Here is a 27,003-nt window from a genome sequence, read left to right as displayed (position 1 = left end):
AGAGCGAAGCCGTCGTCACCGCAGTCTAGAGGAGAAAGTTGCCTACTTGTCTGTCTCGGTCCACCCATTTAAAGGGTCAATAACTCATCTCTGATTGCCAGTGCACTGACTGGTTGCTGGTTGGATTTGATTTTTTGCGTGTACTCAAAATGTAAATCTCCCTTTCTTCCTCTCAAGTCAATACTGCCGCCGCCTGTGTCCCAACTACCACCACCATCACTTTCTACATCTTCTGCTGCTACTGCTTCAACTCTGTTTATCTTTCCAGTCATTATTGGCACCAGCAGTGTTGGGGAATGGAACAATTGAAGTTTAGTGTTACCACATGCATTATACATGTGCATAGAAAACAAGAGGAAAGCCGGGGAACTAAAGGCTTTTACAAAGGTTTCTTTAAAAGTATTACAATTACAGGATTGCCTTTATTGTGAGCCAGAAAAGTTGCACAGCTATTATTACAGGTGAAAACTGAATAAATACAATGAAAGGTTAAAGGTTGCTAACACGTATTACTACTGCAAGTCTTGCTTGACTACCACTACTGCCAAAAGTAATATTATGAATATATACAATGGGCTTTTGCTGTGTAAACATGATTATGAGTAGTAGTAAAAACTGTCTCTCTATCAGCAGCAACAGTAGTTTGGTAGTAGTTTACTTCTTTGAGGACTTTGAGCAGACACCAAACATAACGTTTGTAAAATGTGTACTTTGTTGGAACAGTTTTCGTACATATTCTGTAGATTATGTCACCGTAATATAAAAATGACCCCAGATAATAGAATCGGCTTATAATCCATCTATCATATAAATGTCCCTGAAATTGGTTTGCATTGTTCCAATCTTCATCCAAACAAATACAGTTTTCCTTTTCAAAACTAATCGCAGATCTTTACATCTGGGATCAACTTTCAGGCCCCACTGGAAAAAACAATAATGCTGAATAAAAACTGTAATCACTGTTGTCTGTGATCGCTATATTTGGGTGAAGTATGTATAGTTATATGTGAAAGCACACACACACACACACACACACACACACACACACACACACACACACACACACACACACACACACACACACACACACACACACACACACACACACCCACACATACACACACACACACACACACACACACACACACACACACACACACACACACACACACAGTGTTTCTGTCTGTTAGTTACTAACAGCGGTTACTGATTCATCATGGCCACAGCCCAGATGTTCCAGTGGTGTGTGGCAGAAGTGGACGATTGTGTGTGTGCATGTTTTGTGTATTTACATGTGCACCACGGGGCGTGTCCTCCCATACTTGCATTCATGCATGCATGCATATGAGTATTTGTGTGTGTGTGTGTGTGTGTGTGTGTGTGTGTGTGTGTGTGTGTGCGTGCGTGCGTGCGTAATTGGGGAGTGGGCAACCTTGTTGGTAGGGGAGGGGGGTGTTTGGCCCTTTTTTAAACATAGCCGCGTTGTTATGGTTGCCTTGGCTTTGATGTTGCCCAAACCTCCAACTAAGAGGCTCTCATTTTGGGCTCCTGACTCTGGAGAAGGCAATGGTTTCCAGATTGGAGACGTACGCACTACTCGGGACAGGGCTGGGTTGGGACGGGCTGTGGGGGGTCATGATGGACAGAGAAGGTCAGCCGTGTGGTACTGGGGTAAATGGTAAGAACAAATCTACAAAGCACAGGACTGTTACACCAGAAACCAGGGTGTACAGTGTGTGTACTTGATTGAGTTAATAAAATAATGGGTTCTCCAGACTTTAATCAAGTGCCTTCTAGTTACTACTCTAGTTGCACAAACATAACCATCACGTATGAACATTTGGTCTTGGCAGTGAACAGTTTGCAGATGCATTTTATATAAATGTTTTGTAAGTTTATCAATATTAAAAAAAAGACAAAAAAAATATCCAGGCAGCAATTCTTTTCCAACTAAATGGAAATTACTTGAATATGAATGTATGTACTCAAGTTTGATGTTAGACTTGTTACAGTATGAGCCCTGCTCCATTTCAATGTATTCTCAATTAAACCAGGAAATACAGTATACAAATCTTTTTATTTTTTTATGAAATGTGGTTCATACCAAGTTCAAGGAATAACTGAATGACTTACTAAATAGTTTAATTACATATTTCAGATGTTTACAGATTATGGAAACTCTATATTTTTTGTATCTCATGAAAAAACAAACGAACACTAACCTTTTCCTTTCAGAATCATATTAATCATATCAATGTTTTTCTTAGTCATATAGGACAGTTTCAAAATTGGTCTAATGTCACGTAGCTTTAGGTATTTCCCACAGATGTCATAATACATTCATGTTCCTCTTGGGAGTCGAAAAAATCACGTGAATCTAATAGCAGTCTATCTTCTCTGTAAGGAGTTTGCCACCTCACATTTACCCACTGCTGGGTTTATCTCTTTCTGTGCATCTCATCTTTGTTTGTCTCACCCTCTCTTCTGCACTTTCTCTTTGCGAGCAGGTGCGGGGAATTTTACCGCGCTTTAAGACTAAACTTCTTTCCCCCTCCTCTTCACCCACAAACCCCAATGCCCATGTGTTGAACAGTTTTTTCTGTGTGTATGGGTTTATTCAACATTGAGGCTGACCCCACGATTTTGGATTTAGAGCATTGTATTTTTTTTAATATTTCTAAAGGACAAGGAAGAGCAGCAAGAACAAATTTCCACTTCCAACTTACCATTTGACATGCATTACTTTTGACGGAGGGGGAAAAAAATACTTGCATTGTGTGAAATAATCATTGATGGAACACAATTTGTTCTTTAAAAAGCTTGGCAAATCTACGTCCTGCGTTTGTGGAGAGAACGAGAGCTTTGGACACAGCAACAGTTTTCCAAAAATCTGTTTGCTACATATTTACTATTTAGATTTACTTTAAGCTTATGTGACCTTGTCCCATCCACCTGTACGCTGGGTCGTACTGTCGGGTCAGCAAGGTTTGGGTTAGCTGTTCAACAGGGCTGCAAACAAACATAACAGATGTTTATTAGAGATCTGATAGGAATTAATACTGTAAGTAAAAAACAAAAGGATAATTTATTTAGTCAGAATCTTATTTCACTTTCATTTGACGTAATTCTGTGGAAAAGAATCAGAAGGGTGAAATCCTGTTTTATTATAACAAATTCTAAAAAGATCCACATTATGAAGGGGGGCGCAAAGATAAAAACAAAACAAAGATCATTTCTCCCTCTAAAATGGTCTTAGTTATACACAAAAGATAACACTTAGATATTTTCTTAGTTGTGCCACAACCAAGTATTCCTAAAAGCCACCAGTTCCTTATTTCTCAAATGACACAAATGTTGTAATCACACAACTAAAACGTTATTTAGAAATGGTTGTTTTCATTTGTGTTTGACCGGCGCTTTATTGAGTGCAATCAGGATTCATTTGATGACAAAACATGAGGCCATCGTGCTCAGATCTCTTTGTGAGAAAAAGCTCTTTCCTGCAAAGCAGTTTGATTGCAGCCTGTTGAAAGGATTGCACAAAGCAAGGTGAATCCACCATTCATTTCCCGCGTCTGTCTCTCTTCTTAATTTTATTTCTGCCACACCAGGGCAAGGATGACTGAAAGAAAGAGAGTGAATGAGTGTTTTTGAATGTGCCATCTCCGTGATATTTGAGATTAAAGACATTAGACTCAAAAGCTCTCCGGAGGGCTGGGAACAAAAGAGAGGACGCTTTAATTTCCGCTTCAAATATAAAAGGAGACGGATTCACTTACTGTGTCATCTGAAAACTAAAGAATAAATTAGAGGTGTTTTATCAGCGTTAGGTCCTCTAAATAAAGGTGTGTGTGTGTACAACTGCGTTTCTTTGCACGCATGTGTATATGAAATGCACATGTACGTTTGTGTTCGCCGCATGTTGTGGTTGTGTGTGTGTGTGTGTGTGTGTGTGTGTGTGTGTGTGTGTGTGTGTGTGTGTGTGTGTGTGTGTGTGTGTGTGTGTGTGTGTGTGTGTGTGTGTGTGTGTGTGCTTCAGGGTCAAGGTGGAGGGCCGTCATTACAAACAAGTGATGTCTGAGATCCCATTAACTCTTGTATTCAGCAGCAGATTTCTGTTCAAATAGAGTGAAGATAAAAGGCAGCAACAATATGCTGATAAATCAAAGGCCTTTCAAGTGAAATTAGACTACAGAGAGACTCTGGGATACATTTACGCTTTCCTGACGCACATAAAGAGGTGTTGATATCTAATTGGAATTTTTAAAGTAATCGCGTCTTTGAAGTAATTACATCTTTGATGTAATCAACAAACAGGAGATTTATTATTCAGCAGTGGCTTTCTTCATGTGTATGGCAGCTTACATGATTAATGTATGTACATTGATACACAGTGTACTTTTAATATGCCCCTTCTAAATGTAGTTGGTGTATGAATGAACAGCTACTGATATTATGCACTTACTACTGTTTCTTTACCTTCAAAGACATTGTCTTACTAGGGTACCTTGTTTATACCTTTTAAAAAACTTTACCATCTACTGAGGCCTGGCTGTAGCGTTGAATATATTTTCGTCCTCATCAAGCATTTGCAAATGCATATTGTCTACATTTATTTTCTAGCACACCGTTTTCTTCTTTACTTCAGATTTCCTTTGAAGTTAACGGTGGACAGCTGTCGGTTGGCAGTGAAGTGTGAAAGGGGCAGCAGCAGGACGGGTATCATATCGTCTGTCTGTGTGGGCATTTCTTGCATCCTTGTGCGCATGAATGATCCAAACAACATGGGCCCAACTCACAATAAAAACATTTTATTAGTGGACAAAACCTTAATAAAACTAGTATATTGTGATAAGATTTTAAGGACTCGTACTCATCACAACAAAGTAATAAAAATCACCAAATATGAGGGATTGTATAGAAAAATGGCTTCAGCAGTTTGCTGGGCACTGTGCCCATTTACAGGTGGGCACACCTGGCCAGTCACTGAAGAAAATGGACATGACTGTCAAATTGTTCATTTCAGGAACTCAGAAAAACCCTAGAAAGCAGATCCCTGTCTGAACATCTGATTACACCATTCAGACTGCCATAGTAACACATTGTGCAAGGGTTGATAACTCCACTCCTGTTAATTAAAGGGGTCTGAACTCATTCCTTGTGTGTGTGTGTGTGTGTGTGTGTGTGTGTGTGTGTGTGTGTGTGTGTGTGCGTGTGTGTGTGTGTTCGCGTGCATGTGTGCACACCTGAACATACTGTATGTGTAAAACTTTTTTTTAACCAAAAACACAGCGGCGTGTTTCCGCTTCAAAGATGCTGTAAGGGTTATTCAATCTTTCTGCGAGTGTGTGTGTGTCTGTGTGTGTCCCACGCATGCTTGTACACACTCGTCTGTCTCGGCTAAGGTAATTATGTGTAAGTTGTGTGAGTGTATGTGTGTGGTGGGGAGCGGAGGGGAGGTGGGCTGGGGGATCTTTTTTAAATACGGAGGGGTTGATAATTATGGGTTAAATGAGTGCTCTCAGTCAGCCTCCCTGAGTGTGTGTAAAAAAAGGAAGGCGCAGCTAAAGCCACTTCAAGGCCGGCTAATTACCCCGAGGAAGAGAGGAAACATAAATGGACGATTTTGCGGCTATAATGTTACAGCAAAATGGCTACACCGACCTCAGCACGTGAAACGCAGCCACAGCTACTTTTGAAGGTTCTTAGCGGCCCTGCACAGATGTGTAAATGTGTGTGTATGAGTTGCATCCATATGTGCAGCAGAATACGTCTAAAAGCAAAACGTGTGTGTGCAGATGAATGTGTGATGAATGTGCAATAATTCACACCTGTGTACGTTTTGAGATGTATTGGTGTTGTGGATGTCTCTTTGAATATGTTTTTTACAGGTACATCGGTTTCCCAGTCGGTGCACAATTGGTCTTTTTATGTGACATGCAGGAAACTCATTTCGATATTTGTTGACTCTTGTTTAGTCTTTTGGCAGTCGTAAACATTCTTTGCTTTAACATGTGGTTTTGTTTATTTCTCTCGAGGCTCAGTCATACTTTAATGTCACGAAACCTCTGTAAACATGCATTCTGACGGCGCTCGCTGCTGCTACTTCTAAATACCAAGTTTTGGGATTTTCCCTGCAAAATGTCATTGCTACTGCAAAATAATGTCAAATTGCATCATTTCCTTTTGTCCCGGGACAATGCTACTGTATGTGACTGTATGTTAGCAGAAAATGGATAAACAACCTTTTGTCTTATATCAGGAGCTGATTGAAAAGTGACAGTTTGGTGTGTTGGTCATTTTAAGGCATTCAGTGATGACCAATAAATCAAAAGTAAAATCGATCACGCTGTTTCATGATAACAAGTGTGTGGGGTGATAAGGGACGATCAAAAATACAGGCAAAGTGAGAACTTCTAAAATTACTCATATTTACATGAGATAAAAAAAAAATAAGACTTCTTAACATTAATCACATTTACAATGAAGTTTTCATATGAAAGGCAGCATTTTATGGCTGCACAGTCTAATTAAAAAAACCCTGGGTGTATTGTTCAAGGGTGTTCTCTTGAACCCAGCCTAATGCCATGAAGTATATCTCAGATTGAACATGAACACACACCTTATACCCTTAGAATAGTGTTCTATAAAGTGTTACCTTGACAACCTGTGTCTGCTATGGGCCTTGGGAAGATTTTGATTCCTCATCCTGTGAGGTGACCAAGGGGCAAAATCTGTGCAAAGTCTTTAACATGTAAGGCTCCTCCTCCGTCACCCGACTGCTTCTTCAAGTTTCTTTTGAATGCAGTGAGTCCACCTTATCTAAACCCCCTCCCTCCTCCCCCCTGCTCCTTTCTACAGCCCCTCCCCCACCCCCCCCCCCCCCCCCTCAAACTGCCCTCCCAGCCTTCGGCTCTCCGGTACAAAGGCAGCGCGTTTTGTTTTCATGTGTCTCAACATTAAAATCGGTTAAGCAGTTTGATCTTGGCCCCACAGCCAAACAGGTAGCATACACATGAGGGTCCGTTAGTGTATGAGCGTGTGTGTGTGTGTGTGTGTGTGAGTGTGAGTGTGCGTGTGCGTGAGTGTGTGTGTGTTAATGCGGTCTGTAGCGTGTGGAAGCTCTGACTTTAAGTGATAAGGTATTCACTTTGTAACTCAGCAGGAGGTCCAGCAAGTAGCACCAGATCTGCCCCTCTGTAGTGCTGATGTTACACTCTTCACGCACTCTTCAGACACACACACATATGCAAATGTACCTACACACACAGGCTTGTCCTTCTCAGCATACAAAAAAACTTTAAAAAGTTTTATCAGAAATATTCATACATATGAAAATCAGCATCTTTGCCAAGGTTTCAAACACTTAGAACAGCTCAGACACACACACACACTTATTCATACTTGCCTCCCACACGAACAATTACACCCCCCCCCCCCCCCCCCCCACAAACACACACACACACACACACCCTGGTTCAAACATATGCAGTGTAACTCTGTCCAAGGCAGCCTGGTTAGCTGCCTCCAACATTGCAAACCGCTGTGACATATCGTATGTCAGCCAGCATGCTGTGAGCATTAGCGATAACTGCATTTCACGTAAGTTATTGAGAGCCATTTGTAAACAGAAACATGAAAGCAAAACAAGCTCGCACGCAGCCTCACTAGATCATCAAAGGCTTATCGATCAAATGGTCCTCCTCCTCCTCCTCCGCGCTCCACTGAAAACCAATGGGAGTGAAGTACAGCCCATCTGTTTGTTCCAAACCATGTTCAAAAACCTTGGATTTCTGTATCAGCGTGCAAATTCAAATCAGTGTGGAGCAATCCAGAAAATATTCAGAGGAAATACATTGGGATATTTTGCGTGTCCGTGTAATCTTGCATCTTGAAACCCCAGTGATTCAATTAAGATGGTTGTGCCTGGTTGGATGTACAGTATGTTGGATGTGGATCCTCTTTAAGCAACTGAAAGAAAGAAAACAATCGTGATATGATGAAAAAAATTATTAGTAGTATTATAATTACGTTTTCCATTTTTGAATGTGTGATCCCTTAAGAGTCACGCATCCCAAATAGTATCTTTACAAATGAATCAGTCATGCTTCCTGGATTATCTCAACATAGGTCTTATTTTCATAATTGTATTGATTATTTTTGTCCCTTATAACATTTCCTTCAACACTGTCATTGCTAAGATACGAGAACAGGTCCTTCTGAAGGTTTTTTCGCTGCAGTTGCAGTTTCACTCACTGCATTAAATGATAGTTATGACTGGATGTAAAAAAAAAATGAAAATAAATTAAATTTAAGTAAGTGTGGTGCCGAGAAAGCTGCTGCTACATTTTTTAGTGTGGTCTTAAAATAACAGCTTCATGTAATATGGTTGAACTGAGTTGTTTGAAAATGGCCTGATTTTGTTTATGACTCACCTGGGGCAAAACTCTCTTTCGGCAATTCAGTCAGTGAAAAAATAAATGTGACTCATTCTGTATCAAAATGATTCTTATCGAGGCGCTCCTGGTGCAGTGGTTAGAGCGTCCCCCTAGAGGCTCTCGCAGCAGACCAGGGTTCGAATCCGACCCGTGGTCAGTTCTCTGCATGTCCTCTTTTCACGTTAATCTGTCTATTAACGTGAAAAATTCCCAAAAGAAAATCTTTAAAAAAAAAAACATAATTATCTGTTTTAATATTGTGTGGCCCTCTCTTGTCCCAACAGTCAAACAAAGTGTCGGTGGTGCAGCAGTCCCACGGGATGCACCCGCTCACGTCCCTCCTGCCCTACAGCAACGAGCACTTCAGCCCCAGTCCCCCACACCTGCCCACAGACATGAGCCAGAAGACAGGTGAGAACACACACACACACACACACACACACACAGGACAGAAGATATTTTACACACACAAGTACTGTAGATGTGGACATGGAGAAACACCAGAACGCACAGACCAAGGCCATTACCGCTGTTGAATTCTTGTCAAAGTACTGAATTACACACACTTAATAGCTCTCTTGCAGACACACACACACACACACACACACACACACACACACACACACACACACACACACACACACACACATACACAAGTAAACACAGACATACTCCAGACAGCTGCCAAATTGTTGCTGAAACCCTCATCCACATACACACTGCGATCCGTTTGTGCTGTCGACACATCCATTCGTCACATCGACACAAATGCAGCACACACACACACACACACACACACACACACACACACACACACACAGTTAAACGGGAGTGTCTCATGTCTCATTTTGCCGGAAAGAAACACTAAATTGTTTACAACAACAACTGTATTATATTTTCTCACTTTTCCCAATATACAAAATTCACACACACACACAAAGTACATTCATGTACGTAAACTTCACCTCCCTCCGCTCTCCTCACACAGGGATACAAAGAAACACACACACACACACACACATATACTCAGGCACGCATACTGTGTGTGAAGTGGCAGCACCGGCTCTGTCAGCCTTTGGCGGTTCCATGGCTGCTCTGAAGTGGCCTGCTCCTCTGAAGGGACCGCCAGCCACACACACACACACACACACACACACACACACACACTTACTCACTCACTCACACTCACACAAAGATGGAAACAATTAGAGTGACAATCGCAAAAAGCCATCTATGCAGCACACACAAGGTTCTCCTTAGCAAGAGCTGTATACAAAATTGGTACACTGTTTGAGAGTCACAAACAAACACACCCATACATTTAGATACTGGAGCATTTTCGCCTTTCCGCCTAGGCAAACAGGGTGGCAGTAATGGTCATCCTTCCCTCAGAGCGTCTTGCTGTCCATCTCGCACATTACCTAAGGGGCAGGATTCCATTGAGTTTGCTCAGTGCACTCATGGTACCCAGAAGACTATACATACATTATATCAAGGTTTTAAGATGTTGGGGAATACCATTAAATATATGAAAAGGTTTCCAGAGGGAGCTTTAAAAGATCTGATGGATTGTTTGATTCTGAAGAAGTCTGAAAATTAAAACAAATCTGGGGTGTGTAGAAAGAAGTGAACTTAGAAGACCTTGGCTGTCCAGTTGCATTGTGGGCAATGTAGGCACCAGGTTTTGAGAAGGAAGAAGAACGTCGTATGGTATAAAAACAGAAGGCTCGATTGTCTGTTGATTAGCACTAACTGTGCTCTGCTGCTAATGAGGATCCAAACTAACATCATGAATCATTACTGCACAATACTCACAAATAAATACAGTTGATGAGCATGAAATCGGTCCCTGATAATGGTGAGGTGAAATTCTTTGGGTTTCCCTCATGAACTGCTGAAGCATGTAAACTAAAATCTGAATAGCTTAGTGGAAGGATGTGCATAGTGGCTAAGCAAGTAAAAGGTAAAATCAGGAACCTCAGTCCAACCAGAAAATGTATTTTCTTGGCTGTGATGAGATACTGTAGTCCTGACCTCAAGCAATCATTTGGCTGCTCCGTCTGGAAATCCCCTTTATCCTACAAAAACGCTCTCCTTGTCTGGTCTAGACTCTTTGAGTGTGTATGTGTGTGTGTGTGTGTGTGTGTGTGTGTGTGTGTGTGTGTGTGTGTGTGTGTGTGTGTGTGTGTGTGTGTGTGTGTGTGTGTGCGTGTGCGATGCTAGCACCGTGACTCAGCCCTTAATGACAGACTGAGCCACCTGCTTCGAACCCCTTACGTGTGCGCACGCACACACACATACACACACACACACACACAGCAAACACCTGGCTGTTGCACGTAACCTTTCTCACACCAGCTTACCTGAATTCTGACTCCACTCAGGAACATCATACAGTAGGCACTAGGCAGCCACACGCACACACACATAACCCCCTTTCCTCATTTGTCAGCTCCTCGCGGGTAGGGGTTACCTCATCAGTGATGTCATTTTTCAACGCACCTTTCTACTCAATCAATATAGTTGTAATACCTGTTGACAGAACATTCAGAGGACTAAAGCTGAAGTATAGAGAGCTGAAGTGAGGCATTAGGCTTTTTGCATGGAATATCATTTCTTGAGTACTAGGTCTCTGCAGTAGGAGTAGGAAGACAAAAACATGAAAAACAAGCATTTGAGTGATTTTCTTTGATATAACTATATCTGCTTTTACTTTTGGGTTGGAAATGATCTGCAAATAAATAAGAAAAATTAAAAGTCAGCCCCTTTGGGTTGGGAATCATTGGTTTAGAATTTAGATGCTGCTTTAGTTGAATTATTCCTAGGTTGGAGAGAGGATACGGTGGCCAGCAGGGTCAAAGTCTGAGAAACAGGCAAAGGCCAAACACTTGGGGGCGCTCGTGGTGTAGTGGTTAGAGCGCCTCAGCTAAGGTTATAAAATAAATCTTGCTTTTTTTTAGGCTACCCATTATCCTGTGATAAAATGAGCGCAGGTGCAGTATCTAAGGACCTTTTGTTAACATGTTTCTTTTCGGTCTTTCTAATGAAAACTCTTTTCCGTAACCTTCATTCAGCCAATCATATTCAGGTGCCTGCTATCATCTGCAGCCCTGTCCTTGCACTTTGAGATTTCAATTAGTAAACAGATTTTCTAACCAGTGTGTTCAGTCTATTTTTTAATTAATGAAGAGTACACGCAGAGCTGAGTTTATTTAAAGAAACCTACTGTCTGTTTCACTGCTACATAAAGAAAACTTATTGGAGGACTGTTGGTAACATTTTGCCTTCATCAACCCCTTAATTTGCTCTCCCCTTATCATAAAAGGCTCCAAAGCAATATTTGTAGGCTATGTCAGTCATTTTAGCTCAACATTTGCTGGTTAAGTTTAGTCAAGATATAATCCAGCCCAGTGAGAAATTTTTTAAATGAAATGAAAAAATGTCTTAATCCCATCCGTAAATGTACATGACATTTTAGTTACATACTGTCACACCTAAGCACCCCATCCACACAATACTGAAACATGGAGACGTGCAACAGTGATGATGCAAGGATACTAGTTTCCGTGGTAACCATAGAGTGTGTTAACAATCTGTCCATAAATACTCTTTGTTTTTGTTTTCTCATGTCGGCACACTAGTGGGATCACAGCAAAGATATAACTCTTACATCTGACAACAGAGCAGGACAGAAGTGGGATGAAGATTTACATTTTTTTTTTTTTTTTTTTTGCTTTCAGAAAACTTGCTCAGACAATAGAGCATCAAATACAGACACAAAAAAGAATAAATGAAACATGTCTGCTTGCTGTCAAACTGTGTGCAAGATTAACACTTACTGTTTAGTCTCATCTGGTCTTCAGGTATTACTGTACGTGAGCTGCGGAAAGAGTGTGAAGTTACAAAGAGCATGCTTCAGCAACCAGTTTATATTTTAAGTAGCCTATTACTTAAATAATAAGTGAATACATCATTGATTCATTACTAACTTATTTTTCTGTGCCAAAGAGCTAAACATCTTTTTCAAAGCATATTTGTACAAAACACACACACAAACACACTAGTCTATTTTGGGTCAAACCCACATTCTCCATACTGCTGCTTTAAGTACAAAAGTGTATGCATCCACCTGTTAAAATAGTCCCCTACAAATCCACTTTTTACTCCTCGTCAACCTTACATGCTTCATTTTCTTCATTAGTTGTTTTACTAACAGATAAATCAGCACAAAAACTCACTATGAATACAAATTCAAAATGAGTGAACTTGGAGATTAAGTTAAGTTATGTCCTGAATGGCTATATGAGCTAATGTTAGCTTTTACTTCTTTACATTTTGTGATTGACGGCGAGAGTGTGAGTCACTGTGCTTAAAAGCAACATGAGAAAAAGGGAAACTAATGTATAGGAAATGAAATGTGGTGAATCATAAGACAAACATTACAAGAGTCATATAAGACATGGATTGTATAACCTGTACTTAGACACTTTTCAAAAACGGATTTATACTATTACTGTAACGTTTTGATGTTTGGTCTTTCCAAAAGTAACTCTTCTTGTTCTATGGGTAAACTTTGTCAGCACTCATTACCGCCCTTACTGTAACAAAACATTACCGAGTTTCTTCTGGTCTTTGGGGCTCTTTTATGTACACCACACGGGCCGGTTGTCAAGTCATTTAAAGGCTCAGATGCTGCAGCACTTGCACTCTCAGTGGTTAGAACCACCACAGCACATTATCAGTGCAGGAATACTATTTTCAGCTCTCGATTCAACGCGCACACATTCTGATACCGAACTCACGCAGAGCCGCTCTGACTCAAACGATTTCCCTTTTAAGTGTTTCCCGTGCCGCTGACATGGAGAGCGTGAGATAGTTGCTGTAGTTGTCATTAGAAGGCTGCTTTAAAAGGGGCATTCCAAAGAAAACTGCCCCATTACTGCTGCTAATTTCCCCCTTCAGGTTTCCCAACAACAAACAGGGCTGATAGTGTCAAAAAAAAAACGTGACTTACAGAAACCAGTGTCATGTTTCCACCACATCCAAGTGTTACAGATGAAATGGTCAAAACAAAACGTGTGCATACATTTTGCTTTTCTTTTGATGTTAGCCATACAGTGATTTCAGGGAATATGGGGATAAAAGGATGTTAATTTTACCATCTCAATGCCAAAAGAAGGATTAACATATTTCAATCATTAATCATGTTTATTTATCAGTGTTCTTAACAGTTTATATCTATTATAAATCGTTTTAATGGTGAGGCAGTTTAAGTATAATCAGAAGAAATTTATCAGTTCATTTTTTTATCTGGTGTAATATTAACATAGACATAAAAAAATCCATTCTAGCCTGAAGGCACATTCTGACTGATGTTAGAACTCTGGCAAAACTACTAACATGGTATTTATGAAAAGATGATCTCGGATTTGTTTGTTTTTTAAAACAATTTTAAAAAAATCTTGTCATTGCCTTGAGAACAAAAAAACAATAAATGCTGAATAACTTAGAAGTTGAACCATAACTTATACTTTAACGTTAAATAACTTCAAGCTCTGTAGTTTTGATTGTTTCTTGCTGAAATGCATCTTGGGAGTCAATGCTAGCTTACACATACATGAACATAGACTAAATATTTTTTAGTAAAGTTGTTCATCTTTTCAAGGTGTATCCAGTCCATCCAAGCCACAGAAGTGACCCAGCTGTGGGTCACATAATGTTGTCTTTGGGACAGAGAAATAGCTCTTCCCTTATCACAACTCTAAATACACAATATATAAGCCAAGATTTAAACAATTATAATTCTAACCAAAACTCCCTGTGTTTTGTTCTGTGCATGACACAGTGTTCTCATGGTAATAAAGGAGGAGTCCGTGTTTTGCAAGGCAGTGCTGTTGTCAGTGGGAACACAGCCTGAGGGTAAACCCTGTGTTTACAATATAATAATGAACCTTGTTTATGTGTCTCAGTTTAGTGCTTAGGAACCTCCTCCATTATGAAGCCGTGACACATGCAGACCTGTGATGTGAAGATGCTGCAGCATGCATCAGAGAGCCAAAAGTCCCTTCTCCTTTCTTTTTAAAGGCATTTTTCACATCTATAAAGTAACATATGTATAAAGAGCGCCCACGCAGACAGCCTCCACTGGTTACTGTTGTCTGATGATGATCAACATGCTTGTGGTGAACTGATTAAGACTTTTAAAATGTTAAGTAACTTATGGTCGGCAGACCATTACCATTACTGTCTTTTTTTAAACACAATTCGATTTATGAACTAGCAGTAACTTTCCTAATATTAATTATTTTGCTCAATCAGCATGCTGCATCATAATAATTCTTTGTAGTTTTTACATAGGATTTAAGTTTACTTTTCCATTTTTAAAATAGTAAATAAATGCAATAAAGGAAAGATAAATATGTGACTCATGAGAAAATTGTTTTGGTGACAGGATTTTTTTACATGTATTACACGGTGATAGGTGAGGTGAATAGGAGAGGAGGGACATAGTATGAAACAAATAAAGGGAAGTGTATAAATGGCAGAATGGACAAATTAAATGAGAAGATAGGAGAGCAAGAGGGTCTGGACAGTGGGAAGGGCAGAGGGCCGAAAGAAAGGATGAGTGAGGAGAGAAGAAGGGGAGGAAAGGTGTGGTGGGACAGGCGGAGGAAGAGGCGGGAGGGAGGATCGGGAGTGGTGAGACAGGTCGACTGACTCAGTCACATTCCTGTCGTCCAGATTTATAGTGGCTCGGGGTCCTTGAACAGGCCCGGAGCCGCGGCCAAATTACAGTCATCTGGAGCATTCCTCCTGCTGCAAACACAGGTTAGCAGCCGAGCAACGCTAAGTGCTAGGTGCTGCCTGTTGACAAATGACTTCCTTTGAAGGGCAAGAAGACAAGAGGCCGAGAGAGACGGGATATTTACCGAGTGGGGGCACAGTAACAATCTGTCTGTGTTTCTTTTGTTGGCAAACATTTTTTTGTTAAAAGTAGAGATGAAATATGAGAGATGGTTTGTCTGTTTGCATTTTTGGGGTGTGTGACTACACATATCTCTATGTGTATGTGTTGAAATTGTGGGAACTTTAACCACTGTTTGTAACTTGGGCAGAATAAACCAGTTAAACCAAGTGGCGACATCAGCTCCCAGTGGAGGGCCCCCCTCACACACAAACACAGACACACACACATACACAGCATCATCTCACACTTAACAGACGCCCACTCTCAGACACACTGTCACAGGATGGGAACAGGAGTGTGTGACCTGTGTTAAGGGCCATCTTTGGGTTTAATAAAAGGTTCCCAGACTACTAATAGTGCTAATAGCCCGTCAGACCTGGGGCCAGGGCCAAGGTCCGCTGACCTCACCCGGTGTGTGTGTGTGTGTGTGTGTGTGAGTGTGAGTGTTTTACAGAAAAAAGGACAGATAAATGGCAGCATCTATTATAAGTGCGTTTGTACTTGAGAAGTATGTCGAAACATAAAAGAGACATGTGGATACAATGTTAACGTGTGTTTGTGTGTGCATCCTCCAGGCATCCACAGGCACCAGTCCCAGGACCTCTCAGGGTACTACTCCCTCCCTCCAGGCGGCGTCGGACAGATCACTCCCTCCATGGGCTGGTGAGTGGCTCTCTCTAACACACACACACACACACACACACACACACACACACACACACATATCTTTACGAGCTGTGACTCACTCAGTCCTTTTGTGTACTTGTGATGACCTTGTTCTTACTAATGATCTTTCCCCTAACATTAAAGGAATCCACCAGGGCCGTCAGTCAAATGATGAGTAACTGACTAAACAATGACTTTATAAGAAGAGAATTAAAGGTGGAGTCAGACATTCTGGAGAATGCATCTATTTTAATAACTGAGTGATCAACAAAAATCTGACAAAAAAAGCAATTCTTCAGTCTTTTTCTGTCATCTTATAGACAATTAGTGGATTCATCAATAAAAAGTAATCATAACTTTAACATATAATGAAAATAATTCTACAAACTTGCTTGTACTAGTATGGCCCAAACTCCGGTGACTTTGTGCCATTAACCCAGCTCTCATATAACCCTGAACCATTCATTTCCCCCTAGACAACAAAGGTATCATACTTATCTACACAACTCCTACCTAAAGACCTTCCCAAACAACTACTAATCATCATTATCATCTCACTGCAAAACATAGAGCCACTGTGCCCTAGGTCAGTGTAACATACATCACTTTGTCACCTGTTGTCAGAGTAGCTATCCTAAGGCCCCCGTTGGCATGGAAACCATCTCATTTTGAAACTGTGTGTGTTAAAGACTCCTACTTGAACCTGTGGCCACTGGTAAAAACCAAAGGAATGTCCACAACTGTAAAATGACTCCAAAATAGTGTTGAGTAAAAAAGCTATTTCTAACATTGTCACAGACGCTAATAGTCTTTATCTATGTAGTCACAGTCACGTACTGAGTGCCTGGTTTTATGCACTCAAAATGAAATGATCAATAAAGAGACTCAATGTGGTTTAAAACTAGATGTTGCCATGAAATCATCAGTGAAAGAGAAGAGGGCAGTAAGTGGTGCTCAAGTCATGCAACGTCCTTGATTTGCTAAATATGCTTTTTCGCCATCTTCCTCAAATTGTGGTAAATTCTGGGATATGTTGGCAGGTTCAGGTGTATTCTGCACTTAAATAAACCACCAACGTTTAAAAAAATGAATAGAAATAAAGTATAAAGAGATTGGCTTTTTGTTGGCATTAATCCCACACATTGTGTTTGCTTTACGGCGGTAGAACTCCTCAGTGCGGTGCGGGACTTCTGCAGCGGTCCACATCTGTTCCACATTTATTCGTTCCATTTAGAGTTTTCCCCTCAATTGTGAGTCGATTGTGAGCTGGCGATGTCATGCTGGTTGATTGTGAAGTTATAATGTCAGACTCGCATTGATTTATGGATCAGCGCAAATCCATTTATTGCAACCTACAGTATCTGTGCCTGCGACCAAATCCCCTGCAGGAACAGTTAAAGGCTTACATCAAATGTCATGGAGATTTGGAGAGGGAGGCTTAAGAACTTTGTGTGTGCATGTGCCTATACATGTGTGTGTTTCTCTGTGTATTCTTTATGTTTTCTGTAGGATCAGAGCTGAGCATTTCTCAAGTCTGTGATTTACAGAGGTCTTATCTTTTTAGGGCACTTAACTGTGGATTAACACGCGTATTATTAATGGCTAATCTCCTTTAACCCAGATTATCTGCTTGTTTTGGCCCCTTGTAGTGGGCTTCTCTGTCCATCTAGGAGGAGGGAGAACATGAGTGGTTAAATGTCAAAATGTTGTTTTCTATTGTTCAAGTCCCTCAATGTCCACCTCGTTATGTCCCTGGGGACAGGAGGACGACACCAATTATCTGAGATTTGTCCTGTTGTTGTTTGTATGGATGCAGTTTTGTTGTGGAAATACATTGACAACGAAAGCTGAAGTGGGACATTATAAATCCTCTTTAACTTTTATCCAACCAATCAGAGTGAGCCTGTAGCAAAGCCTCCTCTTGTCCCCATAAGGAATGCCGTCCTTTAAAGGTCGGATTATGCTCGCAAGGAGCCGGTTGGTACGATGTGTTGTCCGACCCTATCGCTTTCTTTTCTCATGCCTTCACAGCTGGACAATCACAGCCTTAAAGTAGGTGAGAAAGTCAGATTTTTTCGGTTTCAGAAAGTTACATCGGGAATTGAGACAGCTTTAAGTGACACAAACAAGTAAAGTCGTGCATAGAATCCTAGTGAAAAAGATAACTCATCATCACTATGGAAATGACTGTTGTGTTAAAGAGATTTAAATGAAGAAACGTCTTGCTTGATTATGTACCAGTCCTCCATCTCTGAGCAACTTTATGGGAGGTTGGGTGTGGCTGAAATTCCCTGTAAGGACCAGAAAGTAAGCAATTATTCCAAGTTTATGGCCAGTCTTGTACTTTGAGGCTGTACAAATGTACTTATTGTACCTTGAGCAAATGACCTGAAGAGCCGCAGAGGGGCTGGGGGCTGGGGGGAGGTGTTTGTTTGAGGCCTCCAGTGTCAGAGCAGACAGCTAGTGCTGGAAACAAAGCATGACAGATATGACTAGACTATCGGTTTGCACGCTCGTAATAACTTTGTTGTCACTTTGTAGTCAGAGTGTAACAAAGAACATGCTCAAGGCGCAGCGCCGGCACAATAGAGCAGGTGGCCTAGGTTTTCATTTCATTCCCAGCATACCTTTGTCCAGCCTTGCCTCTCGCGTGGGAGGTTTTCTTCTGTTTGAGTGTGGCGTCGCTGTCACTCAAGAGCTGCAAAGATTATGTGTGATGGTGTATTATGAGACTTTTATACCAAGTATGTATGTAAAATGTATTTACTGTTTGTTTAGCTCTGCCTCCTAGGGGGTTAAAGCCAAGGTGGAGTCAGTTATTCTTTAGAACGCTTGTTGACAAAATCTCCTCATGATCCGCATGAATCCAGTGTTAATGCACAGCCTAGGCACTGTAAACTGGTATGTAAATAAAGGGGCCCACCGTAGCTAGCAACATGCTGGTTTACCGAGCCTAGGCTGTGTAATAACACCATATTTTCTTTCAGTGCACACAAAGTATGTACATGTAGCAGATCATGAGGAGATGCTCACTGATTTTGACAACAAACAAACAAAATTACAACTTCATCCAGAATGACTGACTCCACCTCCACAAGGGAGAAGAAGAGGACGTGATGAGACTTGCAAGTGTGTGTGATGACAGTTTTGACTGTGGAGGTGGTTTGAATACTAGATGTGGATTGGTGTGGGTGTGTGTGTGTGCGTGCGTGCGTGCGTGCGTGTGTGTGTGTGCGTGTGTGTGTGTGTGTGAATATTATGCTGAAACATGAGGATGATTCAGTTAAAGGGAAGGTGGGTGTGGGGGGTTGGGTTGGAATCTGTATCAGCTCTCAGGAGGTAGTGGTGTGGTTTTATACATATCAAAGGCTCTTGCTCACATCCCAGCCCCGTTGTGGACCTCCCGCGGTGCGTGAGTGTGTGTTTCTGCTCCCGGTAAAGGCAAGTATTGACACACGGCTGTCAACAGTACTGATCCACAGTCTCCACAGGGGAGCGCCGTGCATCGCAGCCTCACAAGAGCTTCTACTGAAGTGTCTGAAAAAAAGAAAATCAAAGAAGCGTCAAACCACGAGATTTAACTTTCTAGAAGAATTGGTTTTTCAAATGAACCGTTTACATTGTTACTTCTTTGCATATTACAAAATGTATCTGTTAAAAGCCAAATACATTCACACACTGAAACACACACACAACTAAACACGTATAGACAATACAAACTTACAGGAGAGGAGGGAAGCTGAGACCGGTCCTAAGCTCTCTCTAGGAATGGACAATGGAACATAAATTAGAGGACAAGAAATAAGTCATTATTTCTTATTCAAGCTCTATAACAATAAACATTACAACTTAGAAGAAAACTACGTTTATTATAGATGTTTTCATAATGTAAAAAATATGATGACTTTTCAGATTTAAAGTGTCTCTGTGCCATAGTAGAGTTGTTATGTGCAATACTTACTTACTTACTATACTTTAAATGATAGATTTTGTAGAATTAAAATTGACCTTAAGGGCCAAACGTCCCTTACGATCATCAGACTTTTAACCTGTAAAAGCTATAACGGCACCAACCTTTGCGGTCTCTCTCCTGTTGCGGTGCTGTGGCAGGCAGAGCCAGCCAGTGTATCCGGGCCTGTCCCCCTGTGGATTCAGGCAGCCCTACTCCTCCAACCTGTCCGGCGCCTCGTCCTACTCCAGGTACCGTAGCAGGCCGGTCGGACCAAGCTGGACCGAGCCAAGAAAGTAAACAGCAAAACAGAAATACCAACAACAACAACTAGCCAACGCTCTGCATAATCAACTCCTGTTTATAGCACATTTAAAAACATTTAAAAGACCAGAGCAGGTGTTTTCCATTCATCGTGGCAAACTCGTGTTCAGCTTCTGTAAAAAAATCCTATTGGAGCCTGTGTGCTGTAAACAGGACAAGTTCAGTGTTTTTTCCTCTGCGCCAAAACCAGCCGAGTTGAGGCCAAGCTAGTCGCTGCTGCAGAATATAAAAGCAAAAAAAGGCCTATCCTCACTCACACACACACACACACACACCTACACACACACAGTGGTGGAGAACACAGTCTTCTCTACCATGAGTAGCATCAGGACATGAACTGCTTTTCTTTGCTATCGCTAACCGTTATCTCTTTCCCGTGTTTTGTTATTTTTATTGGTTGCTAATCCATCAAACTCACTGATAAAATCAACATTTAAAAATGTAAATAAAAGCAACAGGGAATTTTTGTTCTTCAAGGACACACGGGGACATGAGAGCTACAATGTCTTCATATTGTTCAGCCAGGTGTTTGTTTTGTTGTGCATTTACTCAGGTGGTGACTACTTATGTGACACATTAGATCTCTTTTAACACACATACAGAATGTAGGTTGTTGCTTGCCACACACACACCCACACACGCTTTCTCGCTGCAGCGCTTTGCCAGTTAGCTTCTGCTGGGTCTCACACACAAGGCCTCTGTCACAAAGGTTCACCCAACATCTCTTATAGTTTGTTTCAGACCTGCATCGGGCCACATGCTTGTATGTGGGTGTTAGAAAAGCACGGCAATTTAATAGCCAGTTAAAACTCAAGACTCCAAAATGGAAAAAATGGGCAATTGCTGAACGTGTACTTCCACTTTAATAATTTTTTCTTGGATGAATCAGAAATCCTATGAGCAGGATCTCTGTATATCAGATATCATATTTGTAACCTTGGTGCTCGTGGGGAAATGCATCTTCTCCATTCACCCTTTCCCAGCAGTAAGCATGACATAAGTTGCAAAGCTTTATTTCTACATATTAAGTATGTATCTCTGTTGCATTGAACTCCACATTTGAGCTGTAACTCCACTCAGGATAAAACTAACAATATTGATATTTTCTGTGTGATTACTTCAGGTTAAGCCCACAGCTGACGCTTATTGCTGCTTCATTCTCAGTCACGACTCTGTTTTGCTCCTTTATCTCCACAGCCTGTAAAAGTGTCAAAAGACGATGTTAGTCATAAGACATCTGTTGTTATTTTATCTAGGAATCTCACGAAAGCCTTCTTTGAAACCTTCAATTGGGTGTTGAAATTATTTGACAATTAAGATGTGTGTGCTCTGACTGACTTCATACTTCACACAAGAGATGTGAAGAAGTATTTCCCTTGCCCTCCAACCCCTCCCTCAGTAATGCTAGGGCGCCCTCTAGTGGTGGCAAATGCTTACAGCTATCCATAATATAAACAAATAACCAAATGTAGAACAACTCACCAGTTCAATATTTTTAAGTCAAATTGCTTTTGGAAGTAATATTTTAAACCACGTGGACACTTGAGAGCATTTATATATATTTTTCTATTTCACAAGGGGGGGTATTCACACCATACAACCACATGTGGAAGATTGCTTTCAGGCTTTTCGTGCTGTCAGACTTATTGCTTACAAAATGTCTCGCTCTCGCTTTGACGCTCGCCGTCCTCTCCCGGCCCCTGGCCAGATGCTTTTCTTATGTGAATCGACTAAGATTCTTTTTTCTTGTCTGTGTGTCTTTCCTCCACCCTCTTCCTTTCACCTTCCACCAGGTTCCCTCACTCTCTGATGCTTGGCCCATCAGGCATGCATCCTACAGGGATCCCACACCCAGCCATAGTGCCCCCTTCAGGCAAACAGGACCACCACCACCACCACCACCACCACGACCAGTATGACAGGGGCATGTACGTGTAAGTATCATCCCCGCACCTCACCTCACCTCACCTCACCTCCTTTTTTCAATCTAATCCTTCCACGTCCAGGTTATTAGTTAGGCTTACTATTGGTGTACTAACTCATACTCTCTACATATCACTTCACTCAGTGTTTTTTTCCTTACAGGGTTTCATTTGAATCTGAGACTGTAGCTTTTTTGTGGCAGTATTTGATATTTGTTATATTCACCTGACTCACTATTTTTATGATAATTAATCTAACGTGCTCAAACAATTGTCTGAGTTTCACATTCTTCACTGAAAGAGGAAAGGAAAAACTAAAGTAATGGGTTATGTTGGAAAATGTGTTTTTTTTCATTTTCTTGCTGAGAGTTTGGTACCACTCTCTCACCTTGCTACAGCAGGGAGATGCTTAGCGCAAAGACAGGAAACAGAAGCTCTGTTCATTCGTAACGAAATCCAGCTGCCAGTCCCTCTAAAGCTCACGGATTAGCACATCACATCTTGTTTGATTAATCAGTACAAAAATTTGAAAAAATTATCCAAACAGTTTGTTGTGGTCTGGACTATTTCTTGGCCAGGGGGCTGCTACTTCCTGGATTTGTTTCGCTAACAGACTAGTTTCTTGGCAGACTCTACGTATAAAGCAAACATTATGTTACGTTTTCATTACTGATCTTCTGTGGTGCCTAATAGATAGATAACTGATGTATATGTTGCCTACAGACAGAGCCAGGGAAGCTTTTTCATCCTGTTACTAGTCGTTGTGCTAAGCTAAAACCTTTGGTAGGAGATTGAGTGTTTGTTTTCCCCCAAAAGCTCAGAGTTTTTCTTTAAATTTGTCTTCTGTTTATGTTTTGTGTAACCTACCGCATGTGAGCAGCTGGTGTGGTGCAAATACTTGTATTCACTAATTGACAAACCAAAGAAAACGGCTCTGATTCTGTCTACTTTGTCGATCAAATTCCTTTCCCCCTCCCTTCCCCACCCTTGTCCTCCCCACAGTAAGCCGCAGATGGAGGCCAAGCGGGAGAAGGAGCCCAAGAAGCCGGTCATCAAGAAACCTCTGAACGCCTTTATGCTTTACATGAAGGAGATGAGGGCGAAGGTCATCGCAGAATGCACATTAAAGGAGAGCGCAGCCATTAACCAGATTCTGGGACGAAGGGTGAGGGATGCACACACAGACACACACATACACACACACACACACAGGCACACACAGGCACAAACACACACACTAATCCTGTTTCCGGGTCAGTCTGTAATTTCACACATGAGGAACATGAGAGGACTGTGGTAATGTGAACTCTCCTCCCCTCACATACTACTTAGATCATAATAACACTTGTAACACTGGGATCCTGCAGAAGGAAGACAAAATCAAGTATGTTAAACCTTTAGTATAGTTTAGATGCAGACCAAATCATACACTTTGGTTGGCAGAGGAAGCTCCTATCAAAGTTCCTAAGTCTTTTTTATGTGAGCTAATAAAATACACTTATTTAAAATTACATTACCTGACTAATATGATCTACTGGACTATACCATATTAGTGTATTATCTTATCGTCTTTTCTTTTTTTAAGTATTTGATCAAATAAATCTATTTTTTTTTAAGTCCTTTTTCAAAGCACTTTGTAACTTCTAGTGCAGTGCCTCTTTGGAATGTGCCTGTGCTAGTTTGATTTTAATGCATGTGAATCCTTTTTGGTCGCTCAAGGAAAGACAGAAAGACACGGAAAAAAACGCAAAATATTGATGAAAAAACTAACAGTTTCTCTCTTGTTTTCCTTTCTGTGTGTGTCTTTGTCTGTGTCTGTGTCATTGTCTGTGTGTGTGTGTGTGTGTGTGTGTGTGTGTGTGTGTGTGTGTGTGTGTGTGTGTGTGTGTGTGTGTTTCTTTATGTGTGTGTCCTTGCAGTGGCACGCACTGACCCGAGAGGAGCAGGCCAAATATTACGAGTTGGCCCGAAAAGAGAGACAACTACACATGCAGCTCTACCCCACGTGGTCTGCCAGAGACAACTACGTAAGGACCTTTTCTTCATGTTCCTCCTATTTGTTTCCTCCTCTCTCTTCATACTGTCTTAAAAACAAAACTCCTTGACAACTTTTTCGGGCTGATTTTGACATTTTGAAGTAGAGGGATGTTAAGTCGAGGATGCACTCTCATTTTGTTATAGCAAAAACTGGAAAAGTGATACGTTTTGTGGGAACCACCTCTAGAGTGAAGAAGTCATTTGGTTTATTTGTTCACAAGAATAAGAATATCATAAAAACTTTATATAGCATGGTCTTTTTATTGGCATATTAATAACAAAAAACACCTTTTTTTATTTAAGATATTGGATTGTTAAAGCGTAAAGTTATACCTGACCCATGTTAAGGGACATTGTGTTATACTTACATAACTTCATTTTTCATAGCAACCAATTCACCACAACGCAGCTACAAAAAAAGAGAAAAATAAAAAATAATAATAAATAAAGTCCTTAGCAGTAACTAAAAAACACAATAAATTGTTTAATTATGTTGAAAATGGTGTTTAACTTTATATTAGTAGCATCAAACCACTTGACTTCTTCCTCTTGAATTTAATAACCAGAACTGGGTTTGATGTATATATTTGTTGTTCTCAACTCAGAGCTGAACAAATTACTCAACTCTCTTCCTTTTACTGGCTACTGTCTCAACAACCTGCATGATTATTGGCTCCAAGAACTGTCAGTCAGAAAGTCATTAAACATAGCAACAGACATTTGTAAGGCATGAAATGATTTAAGTAGGTCTCTCAGAATGTAGGACCAAGTCCAACCTGTGTGGTGCATGTGTTGTAGTCTCATGTGTTGGGGATGTGCTGTATCTGGGCTGCTGTGTGCCTCTGACTTGTCAGTTTGCTGTTGAACTCTTGCAGGAGGCGGGCCTTAGCGGGGTCGCAGGGGAAAAGAGTAAAGCTGATTGGGTAGGGACACGTCTTATGGTGGATTTATGCCTCTGTGGTGGGGGAAATAAATATGTGGAGAGCTGCATGAAAGGGGTTGTGGGTATTCCTGTGCAAATTCTGCATGCACTTACCAAAAATACATATCTTAATAACTTGCACACACATCACCCTCACACACAGCACTCAAGTAACAGCGGCTGCAAAACCCGACCTGATTGGTCAGTTCTGAGTACGTTTTACCACAAGTCTTGCACGTTGCCATGGTTATGACTACAAGTTAGTTCAATTGAATCACACAGAGGTATAAATCTACCCGTTTTGCTAAACTAACAGGGAGCAGGGCCGCATGGCTGTCCTCGCTGCCTCACTGCCTTTAGATATTTACTATTTTTTGGGGGGGCATCCATTTAAATACAGCATCTTCATTTGTTTTATTAGTATAGCTAAACAACAATGATAAGTTATGGTTAACCAGACACAAAATCATTTGAGACTGCTATAAGTAATGATTTTTATTCAAATTATTATAGTAATTCCTATAACGTATAGAAATGTTCTACCAGAAAACGGATGAGGAAAATGTGTCATAATCAGGTGAATTAAAGGCTTTGGTTGTAACAAGACGCTGCTTTAGAAACTTGTCAGAGTGTTAACCTGTTTAATGCTTTTCTCTGCTCTACTGTCTCGTTTTCTCTACATCTGTCTGAGCTGATCTCTGTGCAGACGGACAGGCATGACACACATGAGTTATGGTGACACTTTACGGCGGCTGTGGTTTATAACAACGTTTGTAACATCTGAAAGAGTGCTTTATTCTCGGACACGCACCCTGATTCAGTTCTTATCTCGTTCTTCATTTGTTTTTTTAAATCATATTTTAATGTCGTTACAGCAGATATTTTAAAATTTAAATTCCTTACCCTATTTGTAAAGAGTTATTTCTAAGCTCACTGTTCCAAAACGTCCTTGTTATGTTGCGAATGTTATAAACCAGAGCTGCAGTAAACTGTGATCATACGGTTGGTGTGGGTGCTGTATGCATGGAGCTTTGAGCATTTTCTAAGCAGCTCAGCAAGAAATAACAAAGTGGATGCTGTTTAGTTCATATGGACCAAAGTACTGCTGTATATGTAAACATCATCCACACCCTGTGCTTTACTGACGGGTACAGTGCTCCTTTCACTGTACTCAACTAAAGGGGATTTGGACTTTCTTCTGTATTTCAAACCTTTTTAAAAAAAAATGTAATAACAGGAATGCATAACACCTTATTAATATTAAAATGTATCATTCTGCAGTAGTTCAGCAGCAGCCAAGGTGGAATTATTGTTGCACCATTTTAACACAACTCCATGAGTGTACAGAAACAAAAAAACATTAAGTTATCAAAAATGATCCTCTCAGACACAAGGCAATATAATCTACCGCAGTTTAATGTAAAGAAAATAACACGTTTTTGTAATGACAACATATTTACGAGAATTCAGGGCTTCTGTACGGTGCTGTGTTGCATTTCAAGGAACCCCTCTCAAACCCCATCACCCACTCTTTTATAAAACATAATTAAAAACAGTCAGTAGACCCACTAGCAAAACAGGAAGTGAAGTTCCACATATCGCCCCCACAGCTGTGGAGGGTTTCTCCTTCGAGTACAACTAGTATGTATAGTATATGAACACACACACACACGCACGTACACCCACAGACACCAGGCTTTAAAGAAGGCGCAGTTGCAAAGAGGAGTTGTTGTAACCACATAGACAATGCTGACAGCGAGCCGAGGAGGGCAGACATC

At 40.9% G+C, this 27,003-nt stretch overlaps 1 protein-coding gene across 5 annotated transcripts in view; it reads left to right on the top strand.

Moving 5' to 3' along the window:
• Positions 1-27,003, top strand: part of tcf7 (transcription factor 7) — a 66,817-nt gene that overhangs the window by 33,017 nt on the left and 6,797 nt on the right. For 2 of the 5 annotated variants that reach the window (XM_080041424.1, XM_080041426.1), the window contains exons 4-10: positions 8,723-8,849; positions 15,981-16,068; positions 20,182-20,316; positions 22,138-22,278; positions 23,269-23,431; positions 24,186-24,293; positions 25,179-25,226. In XM_080041424.1, the coding sequence (XP_079897550.1) occupies positions 8,723-8,849; positions 15,981-16,068; positions 20,182-20,316; positions 22,138-22,278; positions 23,269-23,431; positions 24,186-24,293; positions 25,179-25,226 (810 nt within the window). The remainder of the gene's footprint in view (positions 1-8,722; positions 8,850-15,980; positions 16,069-20,181; positions 20,317-22,137; positions 22,279-23,268; positions 23,432-24,185; positions 24,294-25,178; positions 25,227-27,003) is intronic. The other 3 variants (XM_080041428.1, XM_080041427.1, XM_080041425.1) reach the window with 2 other exon arrangements.

Source organism: Ammodytes marinus, assembly GCF_949987685.1.
Source record: "Ammodytes marinus genome assembly, chromosome: 14".
NCBI classification, from domain to species: domain Eukaryota; kingdom Metazoa; phylum Chordata; class Actinopteri; order Uranoscopiformes; family Ammodytidae; genus Ammodytes; species Ammodytes marinus.
The sequence above is the reverse complement of the archived record's forward strand: the minus strand, read 5'-3'. Positions and strand labels throughout refer to the sequence as shown.